Below are 19,189 nucleotides of genomic sequence, written 5' to 3' on the forward strand. Positions count from 1 at the left end.
CCCAAAGTCTTGGGTCTTCATTAATTCTGTCAATAAAATGTTTAAAGGAACCCACCTGCCTGCTTCAGTCACTTTGCCTTGGGGTGGGGGGGGCGTGGGCGGTGAGATGGGTGGGGGGGGTGGGTGGTGACATGGGGTGGGGGGGGGCTGGGCGGTGACATGGGGTGTGTTGGGGGCGTGGGCGGTGAGTGGGGTGGGGGGTTGTGAGACCTCCACAGCTGGAGGGATGGAGAGGTGGTGGGGGTCTGGGGTTGGGTGGGAGTCAGGGATGGCACAGAGGAGCGGTCCCTCCCGGTGACAGTGCAGGGGACTGGCCCTGGGTGGGAAGGGGACACCCCCGCTGGTTCCGAGCAAGTCAGGGCCTGCCCGGGAAAGTCCTCAGCATGATGGCGTTCGTTGGGGCGGGTGGGCCTCAAGACCATGACTGCAGCCTTGCGACAGGATGGACTCCTAAAGGCAACCGGGCTGGGGACGGAGAGGTGGACCCGGCGCTTGGCAAGGGGCCCTGGACAGGAAGATGGAGGAGTGAGCGGTGGGGGGAAAACAGTCGAGAAATGCACGGACACGGAATTAGGGTCACGAGTTTAGTTTGGGTCATGTTCAGATGGAGAGGCTGTGGGAGGCCTTCAGCAAGCGAGACCATCTGCATTGCAGCCGAGCTAGCAGCAGCTGGCGCCCGGCCAGGCCCCGCGTACCTTCCCAGGGTCTTGGCTCCGCATCCCCGAGACCCTGGATTTGCATGCGCCGCTCACAGCCCGGCCAGGCCCCGCCTCCGATCCCGCTCTTTGCACATCACCAGGGCAAGGGGCACGCTCGGGCTGGGGAGCGGGCGCCGGCACGCCGGCAGCCCGCCAAGGGGGACGCAGGGCACGTCGCCCCGCCCCGCCCCGCCCCGTCCCGCCCGTCCGCCAGCTGCGGCAGCGCGTCCGGAAGTGCCTGGGGCGGCGAGCATGGCGGCGGCGGCGGCCGGCCTGGGCGGCGGCGCCGGCCCGGGACCCGAGGCCGGGGACTTCCTGGCCCGCTACCGGCTGGTATCGAACAAGTTGAAGAAGCGGTTCCTGCGGAAGCCGAACGTGGCGGAGGCCGGCGAGCAGTTCGGACAGCTGGGCCGGGAGCTGCGCGCCCAGGAGTGTCTGCCGTACGCGGCCTGGTGCCAGCTGGCGGTGGCGCGCTGCCAGCAGGCGCTCTTCCACGGGCCCGGGGAGGCGCTGGCCCTCACCGAGGCCGCCCGCCTCTTCCTGCGGCAGGAGCGCGACGCGCGCCAGCGCCTGGTCTGCCCCGCCGCCTACGGGGAGCCGCTGCAGGCCGCCGCCAGCGCCCTGGGCGCCGCGGTGCGTCTGCACCTCGAGCTGGGCCAGCCGGCCGCCGCCGCCGCCCTCTGCCTCGAGCTGGCCGCCGCCCTGCGCGACCTGGGCCAGCCGGCCGCCGCCGCCGGTCACTTCCAGCGCGCCGCCCAGCTCCAGCTGCCCCAGCTGCCCCTGGCCGCGCTGCAGGCGCTGGGCGAGGCCGCCTCCTGCCAGCTGCTGGCGCGCGACTACACCGGCGCCCTGGCGGTCTTCACGCGCATGCAGCGCCTGGCGCGGGAGCACGGCAGCCACCCGGTGCAGTCACTGCCGCCGCCCCCGCCGCCGGGGCCCCAGCCCGGGCCCGGGACCGGGGCGACCCCCGCCCTACCGGCCGCGCTGCTTCCTCCAAACTCCGGCTCGGCGGCGCCCTCTCCCGCCGCCCTGGGCGCCTTCTCGGACGTGCTGGTCCGCTGCGAGGTGTCCCGCGTGCTGCTGCTGCTCCTCCTACAACCACCGCCGGCCAAGCTGCTGCCGGAGCACGCCCAGACCCTGGAGAAGTACTCCTGGGAGGCTTTTGACAGCCACGGGCAGGAGAGCAGCGGCCAGCTTCCCGAGGAGCTCTTTCTGCTGCTCCAGTCTTTGGTCATGGCTGCCCACGAAAAGGACACGGAAGCCATCAAGTCGCTGCAGGTGGAGATGTGGCCACTGTTGACTGCTGAGCAGAACCACCTCCTTCACCTCGTTCTGCAAGAAACCGTCTCCCCCTCAGGACAGGGAGTCTGATCCATCCCATTCACCCAGTGACTTTTTGCCCAGACCGCAGGGGATTCCCATCAGTCACGTGAACCAGATGACTTTGCCTGTTACCAAACCTCACACATCCACGTTTGCACCTGGGGAGGAATAAAAAAGACATCGTTCCCGCTTCTGCGTTTTGTTATTCCTGTTGCCGCCATAGGAATTATTTCGTTGGCTGAACGTTACCTGCATCCCAAGAACACACTTTGATAGAATCAGAGTAGAGGACACCGCCATCTTCTAAAAAGCCACGACATGAAAATGACAGTCCCTTTCGTCTCCTTCCTCTGCTTCTTCCACCCAACGCAGCCTCCTGCCTCCGCCTTTGTTTCATAGTGAGGATTTTATTTTGCACGGCACTCTCCCTCTAAATACCTACCCTCGATGATTTCATCCTGCCCCTCATTTCTGAACGTATTTCTGTGTCTTTGTAATGGCCACATTTCTCCTTCCACTCGTCGGCACAGTACGTCTTCGTGGCAGGGGAGTCATTTTATTCCTTACAGCTTCCTTGTAACCACAGCCCTAAATCCATGATAAAGCTACTCTTGCACTCCTCATGTGTGGTTTTGGTGTCCCTCGTCTATAAAATGTGACTCTCTTCCCTACTTGTCAGGAGGCCAGAAGCAGAACCAGATAGCTCTTTGGGCTCCAGGATGTGTTCGTTCCTTTGAAATTTGCACTATGCCTGCCTCCTATGTGGGCAACGAACCTGCCCCAGGGCAACGAACCTGCAGAGATCATCTGTGATGTGCTCCGTACTGGGGTGACTGCAATGCAAACGTGTCCAATGCAGCGGGTCCGGTGCCGATGCATCAATTTGCATTGGAATTCACGGTTCCGGTTCTTTTCCCAGAGGTATATGCAGTGTGGATCACAACAGCTTTTATTTGTAATAGGGATTCCCCCCGCCCCCCATCCCCGAGATGGAGTCTCACTCTGTCACCCAGGCTGGAGCACAGTGGCGTGATCTCGGCTCACTGCAACCTCCGCCTCCTGGGTTCAAGCGATTCTCCTACCTCGGCCTCCAGAGTACCTGGGATTACAGGCGCGCACCACCATGCTAGGCTAATTTTTGTATTTTTAATAGAGACGGGGTCTCACCATGTTGGCCAAGCTGGTCTCCAACTCCTGACCTCAAATGAGCCACCCTCCTCGGGGTCCCAAAGTGCTGGGATTACAGGCATGAGCCACCACGCCTGGCCTGTAATAGGGATTTTGCTGCAACTTTTAGTTAAGTGGGTGAAATCAGAGTGCGTGGCCCTTTGGTGGTGTGCGATCATGTGACTGCAAGGCAGCCTCCGTGTTCCCCAAAAGCAGGATGGCGTTCCATTTGAAAACACTTAAGTTTCCAAGGCTTACTGGCTCAAATGGAGCATGCAACCCAACTAAGCTGTTTTCTTATTTATTGCGTCTTTTTGATCCTTTTGATGGTGACACCAAGAACCCTTCGGAATATAGCCTCTTTCTCAGACTTTCAACCCTGGGGAAATGCATCCTTTGGGCCGAAGTGGCACACAATACTGATCTTCAGGGCTGAGATATAAGGACACAGTTTGGAGTAGGTGTTTTTGTTATGCGTCTTTTTGCGGGGGAGAGGTGTGGAGGGTTGTCACTGTGAGTTGAGTGCCTCAAAATGGGTGGGACTTGTAGGGTGTTCTTTTCTGCTTCTACTTCTATTTCAACAGTGTGGAAGTAACGGGAAGCACCGTCATTCCTCTTTCTCTCACTCTCACTTGGCTGCCAGGAAGGGTCCTACGGAGCCCTGAACGCCTAGCCCAAATTATTGTAAAAGCGGTTGAAGGGCTCATGGTCCTTTGCTCTTTGGCTGTTTCCTGGTATGCTCCTCTTAACCCGGGCTGCAGACCTGGCCGGCTGGCTTATTGTCAGGTTTAGGAGTTACGGAGCATGACTGGTGACCAGTTTGGGATTTGGGCTTCAGGAGAAGCCCCCTTAGGCCTCTGGTCCAAACTCCTTGCATCAGGGAGGTGAAGGGAAGGATAACCAGACAGTCAGGTACTGGGTAGCTGAGCATAATTCTAGGAAACACTGAAACTCCTCATTTTCCATTTGCCGTGGGCTCATTCATGTATCTCCCTCAGAAACTTAAGAGCAGTGATAACTGGGCCGGGGCCAGATTTCAGCATTTTTGAGAATTCCCTCCTAATGTACCACATCAATATCAAAAGTCAACACTGATTTATAGCATGCCAAAAGCAAATATTTTCAGAGGACATGATTCCTTTGCTTTTTAACTTGAAAACAATTCCAGATCCACATTTAAAACAGTGTAAACCGTCGGAAATGGTGGCAGCGAAGCAGTGAACCCTTAAAGGGTGTTGGGGTTCCCCTTCTCCCCATTATGAGGCACTCCTAAAAGGAGAAGTGTTGCTTATGAAAGAATATTTTATACGCGAATAGCACAAAGACAAAGACGTTTGAGAACCGCTACGCCGGAGGAAGGTGATCAAGACTGAAATTAGTGTATTAGGCAAGATCTGGTTCCTAGGTGCTGAGGATTCTGGTGCCAAGGATTAATGTTAACCGTGTAGGCATCTCTATCACCGTTAGAGGAGACCAGCAGCCCACAGACTCTTTCTGTCAAGGGCCAGATAGAAATGTGTTAGTCTTTACAGACCGCAGATGATCTCTGTTGCACAGTCTTCTTTGTTTCTTTGTATGTTTGTCTTTGCAATCCTTTAAACGTGTAAAAACTATTCTTAACTCTCAGTCCGTACAAAAGCAGGCTGTGGGCCAAATTCTGGGGCTATAGTTTGCCCACCCCTGAATTAGAACCCAGAACATAGTAGTTGCTCAATAACTGTTTAATTTTTTTTTTTTTTTTAATTTCAATAACTTTTGTCTTACAAGTGGTTTTTGGTTAAATGGATGAATTCTATAGTGGTAAATTCTGAGATTTTAGTGCACTCATCACCCGAGTAGTGTACATTGTACCCAATATGTAGTTTTTTTAATCCCATACCCTCACACTCTCCCCCTTCTGTGTTTCCAGAGTCCGTTATTTCACTCTCTATGTCTTTGCATTCTCATAGCTTAGCTCCCACTTACGGGTGAGAACATAGGGTAATTTGGTCTTCCATTCCTGAGTTCCTCCGCTTAGAATAATGGCCTCCAGCTCCATCCGAGTTGCTGCAAATGACATTATTCTGTTCCTCTTTATGGCTGAGTAGTTCTCCATGGTGTATACATACCACATTTTCTGTATCTACTCATTGGTTGATTGGTGCTTAGGTTCGTTCCATATCTTTGCATTTGTGAATTGTGCTGAAATAAACACATGTGTGCATGTGTCTTTTTCATATAATGACTTTTTTTCCTTTGGGCAGATACCCGGTAGTGGGATTGCTGGATCACGTGGTAGATCTACTTTTAGTTCTTTAAGGAATCTCCATACTATTTCCCATAGAGGTTATACATTCCCACCTAGCAGTGTATGCACCATCCCTTTTCACCACATCCACGCCAACGTCTACTGCTTTTTTGACTTTTTAATAATGGCCATTCTTGCAGGAGTAAGGTGGTATCTCATTGTGGTTTTAATGCGCATTTCCCTGATGATTAGTGATGTTGAGTATTTTTTCATATGTTTTGTGGCCATTTGTGTATCTTCTTTTGATGAATGTTTATTCATGTTATTTGCTTACTCTTTGATGGGATTATTTTCATTTTTTTCTTGCTGATTTGTTGCATTCATTATAGATTCTATATACTAGTCCTTTGTTGGCTGCATAATTTGCAAATATTTCCTCCCATTCTGTGGGTTATCTGTTTACTCTGATGATTATTTCTTTTGCTGTGCATAGTGTTTTAGTTTAATTAGGTCCCATTTATTTTTGTTTCTGTTGCATTTGCTTTTGGGGTTTTTAGTCGTGAATTCTTTCTCTAGGCCAATATCCAGAGACATTTTTTAAGGTTATCTTTTATAATTTGTATGGTTACAGGTCTTAAATTTAAGTCTTTTTTCCATCTTGAATTGATTTTTGTATAAGGTGAAAAATACAGATCCAGTTTCATCCTTCTACATGTGGCTAGCCAGTTTTCCTAGCACCATGTATTAAATCGAGTGTCCTTTCCCCAATTTATGTTTTTGTATGCTTTTTTGAGGATTAGCTCGTTGTAAATATTTGGCTTTATTTCTGGGTTCTCTGTTCTGTCCCATTGTTCTATGTGCCTACTTTTATACCAGTTCCATACTGTTTTAGTAACTATAGCCTTGTATTATAAATTGAAGTCCAGGAATGTCATGCCTCCATATTTTAATTTTTAATTATGATTGCTCTGGCTATTTGGGCTCTTTTTTGGTTCCATATGAATTTTAGGATTGTTTTTTTCTAAATCTTTGAAAAGCAATGTTAGCATTTTGATGGGAATTGCACTGAATCTCTAGATTCCTTCGGGCAGTATGGTCATTTTCACAATATTGATTCTTCAAATCCATGAGCATAGGATGTGTTTCCATTTGTTTGTGTCATCTGTGATTTCTTTCACCAGTGTTTTGTAATTCTCCTGGTAGAGATTTTTCACCTCTTTGGTTAAGTATATTCCTAGGTATTAAATGGTTAAGTATATTCCTAGGTATTAAATGTTTTGCAGCTGTTGTAAAAGAGATTGAGTTTTTTATTTGATTTTCAGCTTGGTAATTGTTGGTGTATAGTAGTGCTACCAATTTTTGTACATTGATTTTGTAACCTGAGACTTTACTGAACTTGTTTATCAAATCTAGGTGTCTTTTGGAGGAGTCTTCTAGGTATATGGCCGTATCATTAAGAAACAGTGATAATTTGACTTTTTCTTTTTAAATTTGGATGACCCTTATTTCTCTCTCTTGCTTGATTGCTCTGACTAGGACTTCCAGTACTATGTTGAATAGAAGTGGTGAAAGTGGGCATGTTCCACTTCTCAGGGGGCATGCTTTCACCTTTTCCTATTTAGTTTGATATTGGCTATGGGTTTGTCATATATAGCTGTTTTTTGTTTTGTTTTGTTTTGTTTTTTAAACAAATCCCTTCTATGCCTATTTTGCTGGGGGGGGGGGTTATCATAAAGGGATGCTGGATTTCATCAAATGCTTTTTGTGCCTCTATTGAGATGATCATATGGTTTTTGTTTTTAATTCTGTTTATGTTGTGTATCACATTTATTGACTTGTGTATGTTAAACCTTCCCTGCATCCTTGGGAAACCCAGTTGATCATGGTGTATTGTGTTTTTGATGTGCTGTTGGATTTGTTTAGCTGGTATTTTGTTGAGGATTTTTCCATCTGTGTTCATCAGGGATATTGGTCTGTAATTTTATTTTTTTGTTATGTTCTTTGCTGGTTTTGGTATTAGAATGATACGGACATCACAGAATAATTTAGGGAGGATCCCCTTTTCTCTATCTTTTGCAATAGTTTCAGTGGGATTGGTACCAATTCTTCTTTGAATGTCTGGTAAAATTCAGCTGTGAATCTATCTGGACCTGGGCGTTTTTGGTTGGCAATATACTTTTTATTACTGATTCAGTCTTTCTGCTTGTGATTGGTCTGTTCAGGGTTTCTATGTATTCCTTATTTTGAGACAGAGTTTCACTCTTGTTGCCCAGGCTGGAGTGCAATGGCACGATCTCAGCTCACTGCGACCTCCGTCTCCTAGGTTCAATCAATTCTCCTGCCACAGCCTCCCAAGTAGCTGGGATTACAGGCACCTGCCACCATGCCTGGTTAATTTTTTTGTATTTTTAGTAGAGATGGAGTTTCACCATGTTGGCCAGGCTGGTCTTGATCTCCTGACCTCAGGTGATCTGCCCGCCTCGGCCTCCCAAAGTGCTGGGATTACAGGCATGAGCCACCGCTCCCATCCAGCTTCCAGTTTAATGGAATCGTTGTTGTGTCTCCTGGTGGCAGCATTCCTCCCTCTGGGACTAAGACTTCTAGGCCAGCAGAATGTGATGTTGTGGGAACAGGAAGCAAAAATTTTGCTTCACTTGGGGTGATGGTGAGTGGTGCCACTTCCACTTCCACCCCTTGATTCCTGGACCCGTGAATCCTGGCTATGGGAGAAACAGTACCATATATTGGATGCTGATTCAGAGCATACATGGCCTTCTGGAGAACTTTGCCCCAGCCCTGCAAGGTATTGTCACCTAGTTGATGTTGTAACTGTGACTTCAAAAGGCCATTCCACCATTCTATCAATCCAGCTGCTTCAGGATGATGGGGGACATGGTAAGACCAGTGAATTCCATGAACATGAGCCTACTGCTACACTTCTTTAGCTGTAAAGTGAATGCCTTGGTCAGAGGCAATGTTGTGTGGAATACCATGATGATGGATAAGGCATTCCGTGAGTCCACAGATGGTAGTCTTGGCAGAAGCATTGAGTGCCGATAGGCAAACCCATATCCGGAGTAAATGTCTATTCCGGTGAGGACAAACGTCTGCCCCTTCCATGATGGAAGAGGTCCAATATAATCAACCTGTCACCAGGTAGCTGGCTGATCATCCCAAAGAATGGTACCATATTGAGGGCTCAGTGTTGGTCTCTGCTGCTGGAAAATTGGGCACTCAGCAGTTGCCGTGGCCAGGTCAGCCTTGATAAGTGGAAGTCCATGTTGCTGAACCCATGCGTAACCTCCATCCCTGGCACCATGGCCACTTTGTTCATGGGCCCATTGGGCTATGACAGGGGTGGCTGGGGAAAGAGGCTGAGTGGTGTCCACAGAACGGGTCATCCTATCCACTTGATTATTGAAATCCTCCTCTGCTGAGTTTACCCATTGGTGAGCACTCACATTGGGTGCAAATATCTTCATAGTTTTTGATTATTCAGAAAGGTCCATCCACATACCGCTTCCCCAAATTTCTTTGTCACCAATTTTCCAATCATGCTTCTTCAAAGACCCTGACCATCCAGCCAAACCATTGGCTACAGTCCATTAATCAGTATATAATCACACTTCAGGCCCCTTCTCCTTCCATGAAAAGTGCACGACCAGGTGCACTGCTCAAAGTTATGTCCACTGGGAAGATTTCCCTTCACCACTGTCCTTCAGGGATGTCCTAGAAAGGGGCTGTAGTGCTGTAGCTGTTCACTTTTGGGTGGTGCCTGCATATTGTGCAGAACCATCTGTGAACCAAGCCCTAGTCTTCTCTTCCTCTATCAACTGCTCATAGGGAACTCCCCATGAGGCCACAGGTGCAAGGTTGGGGGAGAGAAGGCAGGGTGGCAGGAGTAGAGATCATGGACATTTGAGCCATTTCCTTATGTAACTTACTTGTGCCTTCAAGACTTGCTTGAGCCCGATCGCATATATACCGCTTCCATTTGATGATGGAATGCTGCTGTGCATGACCCACTTTATGGCTAGATGGGTCAGACAGCACCCAGTTCATGACAGGCAGTTGAGGCGGTATGGTGACTTGGTGACCCATAGTCAAACGTTCAGTTTCCACCAAAGCCCAGTAACAGGCCAGGAGCTGTCCCAAAAGGAGAGTAGTTATCTGCAGAAGATGACAGGGCCTTGCTCCAAAATACTAGAGACCTCTGCTGTGATTCACCTATGGGGGCCTGCCAAAGGCTTCAGACAGCAACCTTATCTGCCACTGACACCTCAAGCACCACTGGATCTTCTGGGTCACATGGCCCAAGTGACAGAGCATCTTGCACAGCAGCCTGGACCTGTTGCAGAGCCTTTTCCTGTTCTGGACCCCACTCAAAACTGGTAGCCTTTTGGGTCACTCGATAAATGGGTCAGAGTAACACACCTGAATGAGGAATGTATTGCCTCCAAAATCCAAATAGGTCCACTGTTAGATCTGACATACAGAGAAGGGCAATTATAGGGCGCTTCAAAGATACAGGTGCTGCCCTCACAAATCTATTTCTCAAGGCATTGGTCAAGGGTATATCTTCTGGACCCTCCAAGGTGGGATGAGTAGGTCTAAATTAACTAATTCACTCCACTATCCCAATCTCCCTAAGCCTTTGGATCTCTTCCTCTACATTAAACCAAGGGAGATCAGGCATTTCAGCTCACTCACAGTGGGCTATCTTTTAATCCATATTTCAGTTAACCAAGCAAATAAACTATTAGAACCTTTTTTAACTACCCGAGCTGCAACATTAACTGCAGAGTCCCTAGTTAGTGGGCTCAAATCAATAAATCCAGCCTGATCCAACTCTATGTTCCTTCCACCATTATCCCACACCCTTAATATCCATTCCCATGCCTGTTCTCCAGATTTCTGTTTATATACGTAAGAAAAGTCAAGCAGTTCTTTTTGAGTATAGTGCACCTCCTCATAGGTCACACTCTCAACCTCACCTCTAGAGGCCCACTGCAACTTTAGTCTAGTTATAGGTCTAGAAGCAAATAGGGGTATTGGGATTGGCTGCTGAGGAGAATCAACAGTATCTTGCCTGGCAACTGCCTCAGGGGAGGCCATCACTGTTGCCTCAGGCAGCGCAGGGTTTATCTCTTCAGGCAAAGGTGGAAAGGCTGATGGCAGCATGGGTTAGGGAGGGGATGTTGCCACTACTGGGGATGGGGAAGCTGTTTCTTCTGGCAAAAAAGGTTCATCAGAGTTTACATACTCAGTGTCCCCAGCTTCATCAGTGTCCTCCCACACATCCCCATTCTAAGTCATAGGGTCCCATTCTTTTCCAATTAATGCCCTCAATTTAACAGTAGATGCCTGGTAAGGCTATGCATGCACCTTTGGTTGCAGGTCAGCCACTCACGTGATAAGAGCCTGTGTCTGTTTTTCCACAATTTCAGCTCTTTCTCTACAAGAGATAAGACTCTCACTCAGGGCAGTCTTAGCAGATTTGAGGCTCAGTATCTGTTTTTGAAGCCAGGAGATAAAATCCCCTAGTTCATCATTTTCTTTCATCACATTGTCCGCTGAACTTAGGAGCAACCACCTGGCTTCATTATATTCCTTGGTTCCCCATATAAGACCAAAGGTATGATGTATAGAGTCACTAAATTCCTTGCCTCTCACAAGCGGTGAATCAGGAGTGTTAAATGCATTTATTTTGCATAACTCTCTAAACAGTCTATGACAAGGACTATCAGTGTTCTCCATACTATTAGAAGTAGAGTCCTTAGCATTTTTGAGTCTAATCATATTAAGCAGCCAACTCCAGAAACCCCAAAACCAACGAAAGAACTCCATCCTTAATATTCTCTTCCTCTGGAACCACTCCTGGTACCAAAATCTCTCAGGGTTCTCTAGAGGGACAGAACTAATAGTGTGTGTGTGTGTGTGTGTGTGTGTGTGTGTGTGTGTGTATAAGTTTATTAGGTATTAACTCACACAATCACAAGGTCCCACAATAGGCTGTCTGCAAGCTGAAGAGAAAGGAGAGCCAGTCTCAGTCCTGAAACTGAAGAACTTGGAGTCCAATGTTCAAGGGCAGGAAGCATCCAGCATGGGAGAAAGCTGTAGACTGGGGGGCTAGGCCATTCTCTTTTTTTTTTTTTTTCACGTTTTTCTGCCTGCTTTATTTTCTAGCCATGCTGGCAACTGATTAGATGGTGCCCACCCAGATTAAGGGTGGGTCTGTCTTTCCCAGTCCACTGACTCAAATGTTAGTCTCCTTTGGCAATACCCACACAGACACACCCAGAATCAATACTTGGCATCTTTCAATCCAATCAAGTAGACAATCAGTATTAACCATCACATAGGCTAACTAAAAAATGAGAGAAGACTCAAATAAATGAAATCAGAAATGAAAAAGGAGATATTACAAGTAATCACACAGAAATTCAAAGGATCATAAGAGACTACAAGAAACAACTATATTTCAACAAATTGGATAATCTAGAAAAAATGGATAAATTCTTAGAAACATATAACCAACCAAGATTGAATCATGAAGAAGTTGGAAATCTGAACGTACCAATAATGAATTAAGAAATTGAGTCACTAATCACTTCAGGTCAATATCTTTGATGAACATCGATGCAAAAATCCTCAACAAAATACTTCAAACCAAATCCAGCAACACATCAAAGAAGTTAATCCATCAAGCAGGCTTTATCCTTGGGATGCAAGGTTAATTCAACATATATAAATCAACAAATGTGATTCATCACATAAACCAAACTAAAGACAAAAACCACATGATTATCTCAATAGATGCAGAAAAGGCTTTTGATAACATTCAACACCCTTTATGTTAAAAAAAAACTATCAATAAACTAGGTATTGAAGGAAAATATCTCAAAATAATATCTATCTATGACAAACCCACAGCCAACATTATACTGAATGGGCAAAAGCTGAAAACATTCCCCTTGAGAAACTGGCACAAGACAAGTATGCCCTCTCTCACCACTCTTATTCACATAGTATTGGAAGTCCTGGCCAGAGCAATCAGGCAGGAGAAAGAAATAAAGAAAATTGGAAGAGAGGAAGTCAAACTATCCCTGTTGGTAGATGACATGATTCTATATCTAGAAAACCTCATAGTCTCAGCCCCAAAGCTCCTTCAGGTGATAACTTTGGCAAAGTATCAGGATACAAAATCAATGTACAAAAATCAATAGCATTCCTATATACTAACAGCAGCCAAGCCAAGAGCCAAATCAGGAATACAAATCCATTCACAGTTGCCACAAAAATAATAAAATACCTAGGGATACAGCTAACTAGGGAGGTGAAAAGAGTTCTACAATGAGAATTACAAAACACTGCTCAAATAAATCAGAGATGACACAAACAAAACATTGAAAAACATTCCATGCTCATAGATAGGAAGAATTAATATAGTTAAAATGGCCATACTGCTCAAAGTAATTTATAAATCCAATGCTATTCTTATCAAACTACCAGTGACATTCTCCAAAGAACTAGAAAATACTGTTTTAAAATTCAAGTGGAATAAAAAAGGAGCCCAAATAGCCAAGGCAATCCTAAGCAAAAAGAACAAAGCTAGAGGCATCACGTTACCTGACTTCAAACTATACTATAGAGCTACAGTAACCAAAACAGCATGGTACTCATACAAAAACAGACACATAGACAAATGGAACAAAATAGAGAGCCCAGAAATAAGGTCACACACCTACAATCATCTGATCTTTGACAAACCTGACAAAAACAAGCAACAGGGAAAGGATTTCCTATTCAATAAATGGTGTTAAGATAACTGGCTAACCACATGCAAAAGATTGAAACTGAACCCCTTCCTTACACCATACACAAAAAATAACTCAAGATGAATAAAAGACTTAAATGTATACCCTTTATTTCTCTCTCGTGCCTGATTACCCTGGCCAGAACTTCCAACACTATGTTGAATAGGAGTGGTGAGAGAGGGCATTCCTGTCTTGTGCCAGTTTTCAAAGGGAATTTTTCCAGTTTTTACCCATTCGGTATGATATTGGCTGTGGGTTTGTCATAAATAGCTATTGTTTTGAGATACGTTCCATCAATACCGAATTTATTGAGAGTTTTTAGCATGAAGGGCTGTTGAATTTTGTTGAAGGCCTTTTCTGCACTATTGAGATAATCATGTGGTTTTTGTCTTTAGTTCTTTTTATAGGCTGGATTATGTTTATTGATTTGTGTATGTTGAACCAACCTTGCATCCCAGAGATGAAGCCCACTTGATCATGGTGGATACACTTTTTGATGTGCTACTGGATTCAGTTTGCCAGTATTTTATTGAGGATTTTTGCATCGATGTTCATCAGGGATATTGGTCTAAAATTCTCTTTTTTTGTGTGTGTCTCTGCCAGGATTTGGTATCAGGATGACGTTGGCCTCATAAAATGACTTAGGGAGGATACCCTCTTTTTCTATTGATTGGAATAGTTTCAGAAGGAATGGTACCAGCTCCTTCTTGTACCTCTGGTAGAATTCGGCTGTGAATCCATCTGGTCCTGGACTTTCTTTGGTTGGTAGGCTATTGATTATTACCTCAATTTCAGGGCCTCTTACTGGTCTATTCAGGGATTCAACTTCTTCCTGGTTTAGTCTTGGAAGAGTGTACATGTCCAGGAATTTATCCATTTCTTCTAGGTTTTCTAGTTTATTTGCATAGAAGTGTTTATAGTGTTCTCTGAAGGTAGTTTGTATTTCTGTGGGGTCGGTGGTGATATCCCCTTTATCATTTTTTATTGCGTCTATTTGATTCTTCTCTCTTTTCTTCTTTATTAGTCTTGCTAGCAGTCTGTCAATTTTGTTGATCTTTTCAAAAAACCAGCTCCTGGATTCATTGATTTTTTGAAGGGTTTTTTGTGTCTCTATCTCCTTCAGTTCTGCTCTGATCTTAGTTATTACTTGCCTTCTGCTAACTTTTGAATGTGTTTACTCTTGCTTCTCTAGTTCTTTTAATTGTGATGTTAGGGTGTCAATTTTAGATCTTTCCTGCTTTCTCTTGTGGGCATTTAGTGCTATAAATTTCCATCTACACATTGCTTTAAATGTGTCCCAGAGATTCTGGTATGTTGTATCTTTGTTCTCATTGGTTTCAAAGAACATCTTTATTTCTGCCTTCATTTTGTTATGTACCCAGTAGTCATTTAGGAGCAGGTTATTCAGTTTCCATGTAGTTGAGCGGTTTTGAGTGAGTTTCTTAATCCTGAGTTCTAGTTTGATTGCACTGTGGTCTGAGAGACAGTTTGTTATAATTTCTGTTCTTTTCTTTTACATTTGCTGAGGAGTGCTTTACTTCCAACTATGTGGTCAATTTTGGAATAAGTGCGATGTGGTGCTGAGAAGAATGTATATTCTGTTGATTTGGGGTGGAGAGTTCTGTAGATGTCTATTAGGTCTGCTTGGTGCAGAGCTGAGTTCAATTCCTGGATATCCTTGTTAACTTTCTGTCTCGTTGATCTGTCTAATGTTGACAGTGGGGTGTTAAAGTCTCCCACTATTATTGTGTGGGAGTCTAAGTCTCTTTGCAGGTCTCTAAGGAGTTCCTTTATGAATCTGGGTGCTCCTGTATTGGGTACATATATATTTAAGATAGTTAGCTCTTCTTGTTGATTCCTTTACCATTATGTAATGGCCTTCTTTGTCTCTTTTGATCTTTGTTAGTTTAAAGTCTGTTTTATCAGAGACTAGGATTGCAACCCCTGCCTTTTTTTGTTTTCCATTTGCTTGGTAGATCTTCCTCCATCCCTTTATTTTGAGCCTATGTGTGTCTCTGCATGTGAGATGGGTCTCCTGAATACAGCACATTGGTGGGTCTTGACTCTTTATCCAATTTGCCAGTCTGTGTCTTTTAATTGGATCATTTAGCCCATTTACTTTTAAGGTTATTATTGTTATGTGTGAATTTGATCCTGTCATTATGATGTTAGCTGGTTATTTTGCTCGTCAGTTGATGCAGTTTCTTCCTAGCATTGATGGTCTTTACAATTTGGCATGTTTTTGCAGTGGCTGGTGCTGATTGTTCCTTTCCATGTTTAGTGCTTCCTTCAGGAGCTCTTGTAGGGCAGGCCTGGTGGTGACAAAATCTTTCAGTATTTGCTTGTCTGTAAAGGATTTTATTTCTCCTTCACTTATGAAACTTAGTTTGGCTGGATATGAAATTCTGGGTTGAAAATTCTTTTCTTTAAGAATGTTGAATATTGGCCCCCACTCTCTTCTGGCTTGTAGAGTTTCTGTGAAGAGATCTGCTGTTAGTCTGATGGGCTTCCCTTTGTGGATAACCCGACCTTTCTCTCTGGCTGCCTTTAACATTTTTTCCTTCATTTCAACTTTGGTGAATCTGACAATTATGTGTCTTGGAGTTGCTCTTTTCGAGGAGTATCTTTGTGGCATTGTCTGTATTTCCTGAGTTTGAATGTTGGCCTGCCTTGCTAGGTTGGGGAAGTTCTCCTGGATAATATCCTGCAGAGTGTTTTCCAACTTGGTTCTGTTCTCCTCATCACTTTCAGGTACACCAATCAGACATAGATTTGGTCTTTTCACATAATCCCATATTTCTTGGAGGTTTTGTTCATTTCTTTTTACTCTCTTTTCTCTGAACTTCTCTTCTCACTTCATTTCATTCATTTGATCTTCAATCACTTATATTCTTTCTTCCAGTTGATCAAATCGTTTACTGAAGCTTGTGCATTTGTCACATAGTTCTCATACCATGGTTTTCAGCTCTATCAGGTCATTTAAGGACTTCTCTGCATTGTTTATTCTAGTTAGCCATTCGTCTAATCTTTTTTCAAGGTTTTTAGCTTCTTTGCGATGGGTTTGAACTTCCTCCTTTAGCTCAGAGAAGTTTGGTCATCTGAAGCCTTCTCTCAACTCGTCAAAATCATTCTCCATCCAGCTTTGTTCCATTGCTGGCGAGGAGCTGCATTCCTTTGGAGGGGGAGAGGCACTCTGATTTTTAGAATTTTGAGCTTTTCTGCTCTATTTTTTCCCCATCTCTGTGGTTTTATCTACCTTTGGTCTTTGATGATGGTGATGTACAGATGGGGTTTTGGTGTGGATGTCCTTTCTGTTTGTTAGTTTTCCTTCTAACAGTCAGGACCCTCAGCTGCAGGTGTGTTGGAGTTTACTGCAGGTCCACTCCAGACCCTGTTTGCCTGGGTATCAGCAGTGGAGGCTGCAGAAGAGTGAATATTGCTGAAGAGCAAATGTTGCTGCCTGATCATTCCTCTGGAAGCTTTGTCTCAGAAGGGTACCCGACCGTGTGAGGTGTCAGTCTGCCCCTACTGGGGGGTGCCTCCCAGTTAGGCTACTCGGGGGTCAGGGACCCACTTGAGGAGGCAGTCTTTCCGTTCTCAGATCTCAAACTCCATGCTCAGAGAACCACTACTCTCTTCAAAGCTGTCAGACAGGGACATTTAAATCTGCAGAGGTTTCTGCTGCCTTTTGTTTGGCTATGCCCTGTCCCCAGAGGTGGAGTCTACAGAGGCAGGCAGGCCTCCTTGAGGTGTGGTGGGCTCCACCCAGTTCGAGCTTCCCTGCCACTTTGTTTACTTACTCAAGCCTCAGTAATGGTGGGCGCCCCTCCCCCAGTCTCACTTCCACCTTGCAGTTAGATCTCAGACTGCTGTGCTAGCAATGAGGGAGGCCCCATGGGCGTGGGACCCTCTGAGCCAGGCGCGGGATATAATCTCCTGGTGTGTCATTTGCTAAGACCCTTGGAAAAGCGCAGTATTAGGATGGGAGTGACCTGATTTTCCAGGTGCTGTGTGTCATGGTTTCCCTTGCCTAGGAAAGGGAATTCCCTTACCCCTTGCACTTCCTGGGTGAGGCAATGCCTCACACTGCTTCAGCTCTGGCTTGCTGGGCTGCCCCCACTGTCCTGCACCCACTGTCCGACATGCCCCAGTGAGATGAACCCGGTACCTCAGTTGGAAATGCAGAAATTGCTCATCTTCTGTCACTCATGCTGGGAGCTGTAGCCTGGAGCTGTTCCTATTTGGCCATCTTGGAACCGCCCCCTGGAATTTTTATTTTAAAATTGATGTTTTAGGGTACAAAAATTATATCTCCAAAATATATAAAAATGAAATACAATAAAAAATTGTTGGAGAAAGTTTGCTGTTTGAGATTGAGTAAAGAAGATTAATGAAGGTTAAGTGAATTACCCTAGACTCTCTGCTATTATATTAACTCCATAATTTAAATACGTAATTGTCTTCTTTCTCTATGCTATCACACCACATTCTTCTCATTTTCTTCCTGCTTCACTTATCTCTCCTTAGTCCCCTTTGAAAGTTTCTTTTTCTCTGCAAGTCCCTTCAGTGATAATATTCCTTAGGATTTTGTCCTATTCCCTCTTCTTTTCCAACTATACACAACAGTTATCACCATCCTATATCAACCTATTGTTTGGGGATTTCCCCTATTCTATGAATATTAGTGGGATAAATATAATCTACTTTTTAGGGCAAATGTTAGCATATTTTAAGATATATTAAAGGTAGATTTGACATCAAAAGCACAGGTAACAAAAGCAAAAATGAACAAATGAGACTTTATCTAAAATGCTTCTGCACAGCAAAGGAAAAAAATCAATAAAATTAAAAGGCAACCTACAGAATGGGAGAAAATATTTGTGAACTATGTATCTGATAAGGGGTTAATATCCAAAATATGTAAGGTACTCACATAACTCAATAACAGAAACCCCACAAAAAACTAATAACCCAATTAAACAATGGGCAAAAGACTTCATAGACATTTTTCCAAATAAGATGTAAAATAGCCAACAGGTATATGAAAAATGCACAAAATCAGTAATCATCAGAAAAACTCAAATTAAAACCACAATGAGATCATACGCATTACAATGACTATTATCAAAAGACAAGTGTTGGTGAGGATGCAGAGAAAAGGGAGTCCTTGTACAAATGATAGAAACATAAATTGATATAGTCTCTGTGGAAAACAGTAAGGGGTTTCCTCAAAATATTAAAAACAGAACTACCATATGATCCAGCAATCCCACTGCTGGGTATACATCCAAAGAAAATAAAACCAGAATCTCAAGGAGATATCTACATTCCCATGTTCCTTGCTCCATTTTTCACAATAGCCAAAATAAGGAAACCACCTTAATGTTGACACAAGTTTATGGCTCTTTGTGACAACATGGATGAACCTAGAGGGCACTAGGCTAAATGAGTAATTCAGGCACAGAAAGAGAAATACCATATGATCTCACATGTGGAATCTAGAAAGGATGAACTTATAGAAGCAGAGAATAGAATAGTGTTTGCCAGGGACTGGAGAGTGGGGGAAATGGTGAGATGCCACACATGAGATCATATGGTATTTCTCTTTCAGTTACAGGATGAATAAGTTCTGATGATCTAATGTACAGCATGGTGGCTGCAGTTAATATTTGAAATTTGGTAAGAGAACAGATTATAAGTGTCCTTACACACTTAAATGCACTTAGCACATGCACACACAACATGGTAACTATGATGATGACAGATATGTTAATAAATTTGATTGTGGTAATTATTGCACAAAGTATACATATATCAAATCTGTATACCTTGGATATATATGATTTGATTTGTCAATTATACCTCAATAATGCTGGAAAAAAATGTAAGGGATAGCTATGTTGGGTTAGGTGGGACTTTAACATTTTAAGTCAGTGAAGGGTGTATTTTGAAATTGA

General features: G+C 44.7%; 1 protein-coding gene across 1 annotated transcript; it reads left to right on the plus strand.

Annotated features, from left to right (window-relative positions):
- Window positions 1-923: 923 nt before the first annotated feature.
- On the plus strand, window positions 924-2,644 carry LOC105467982 (40-kDa huntingtin-associated protein). Its single transcript, XM_071088831.1, has one exon. The coding sequence runs from the start codon at window positions 951-953 to the stop codon at window positions 2,067-2,069; it is 1,119 nt and encodes a 372-aa protein (XP_070944932.1). The 5' UTR covers window positions 924-950; the 3' UTR covers window positions 2,070-2,644.
- The last annotated feature ends 16,545 nt before the right edge of the window (window positions 2,645-19,189 follow it).

The sequence above is a fragment of the Macaca nemestrina genome, chromosome X, assembly GCF_043159975.1.
Source record: "Macaca nemestrina isolate mMacNem1 chromosome X, mMacNem.hap1, whole genome shotgun sequence".
Classification (NCBI taxonomy): Eukaryota; Metazoa; Chordata; class Mammalia; order Primates; family Cercopithecidae; genus Macaca; species Macaca nemestrina.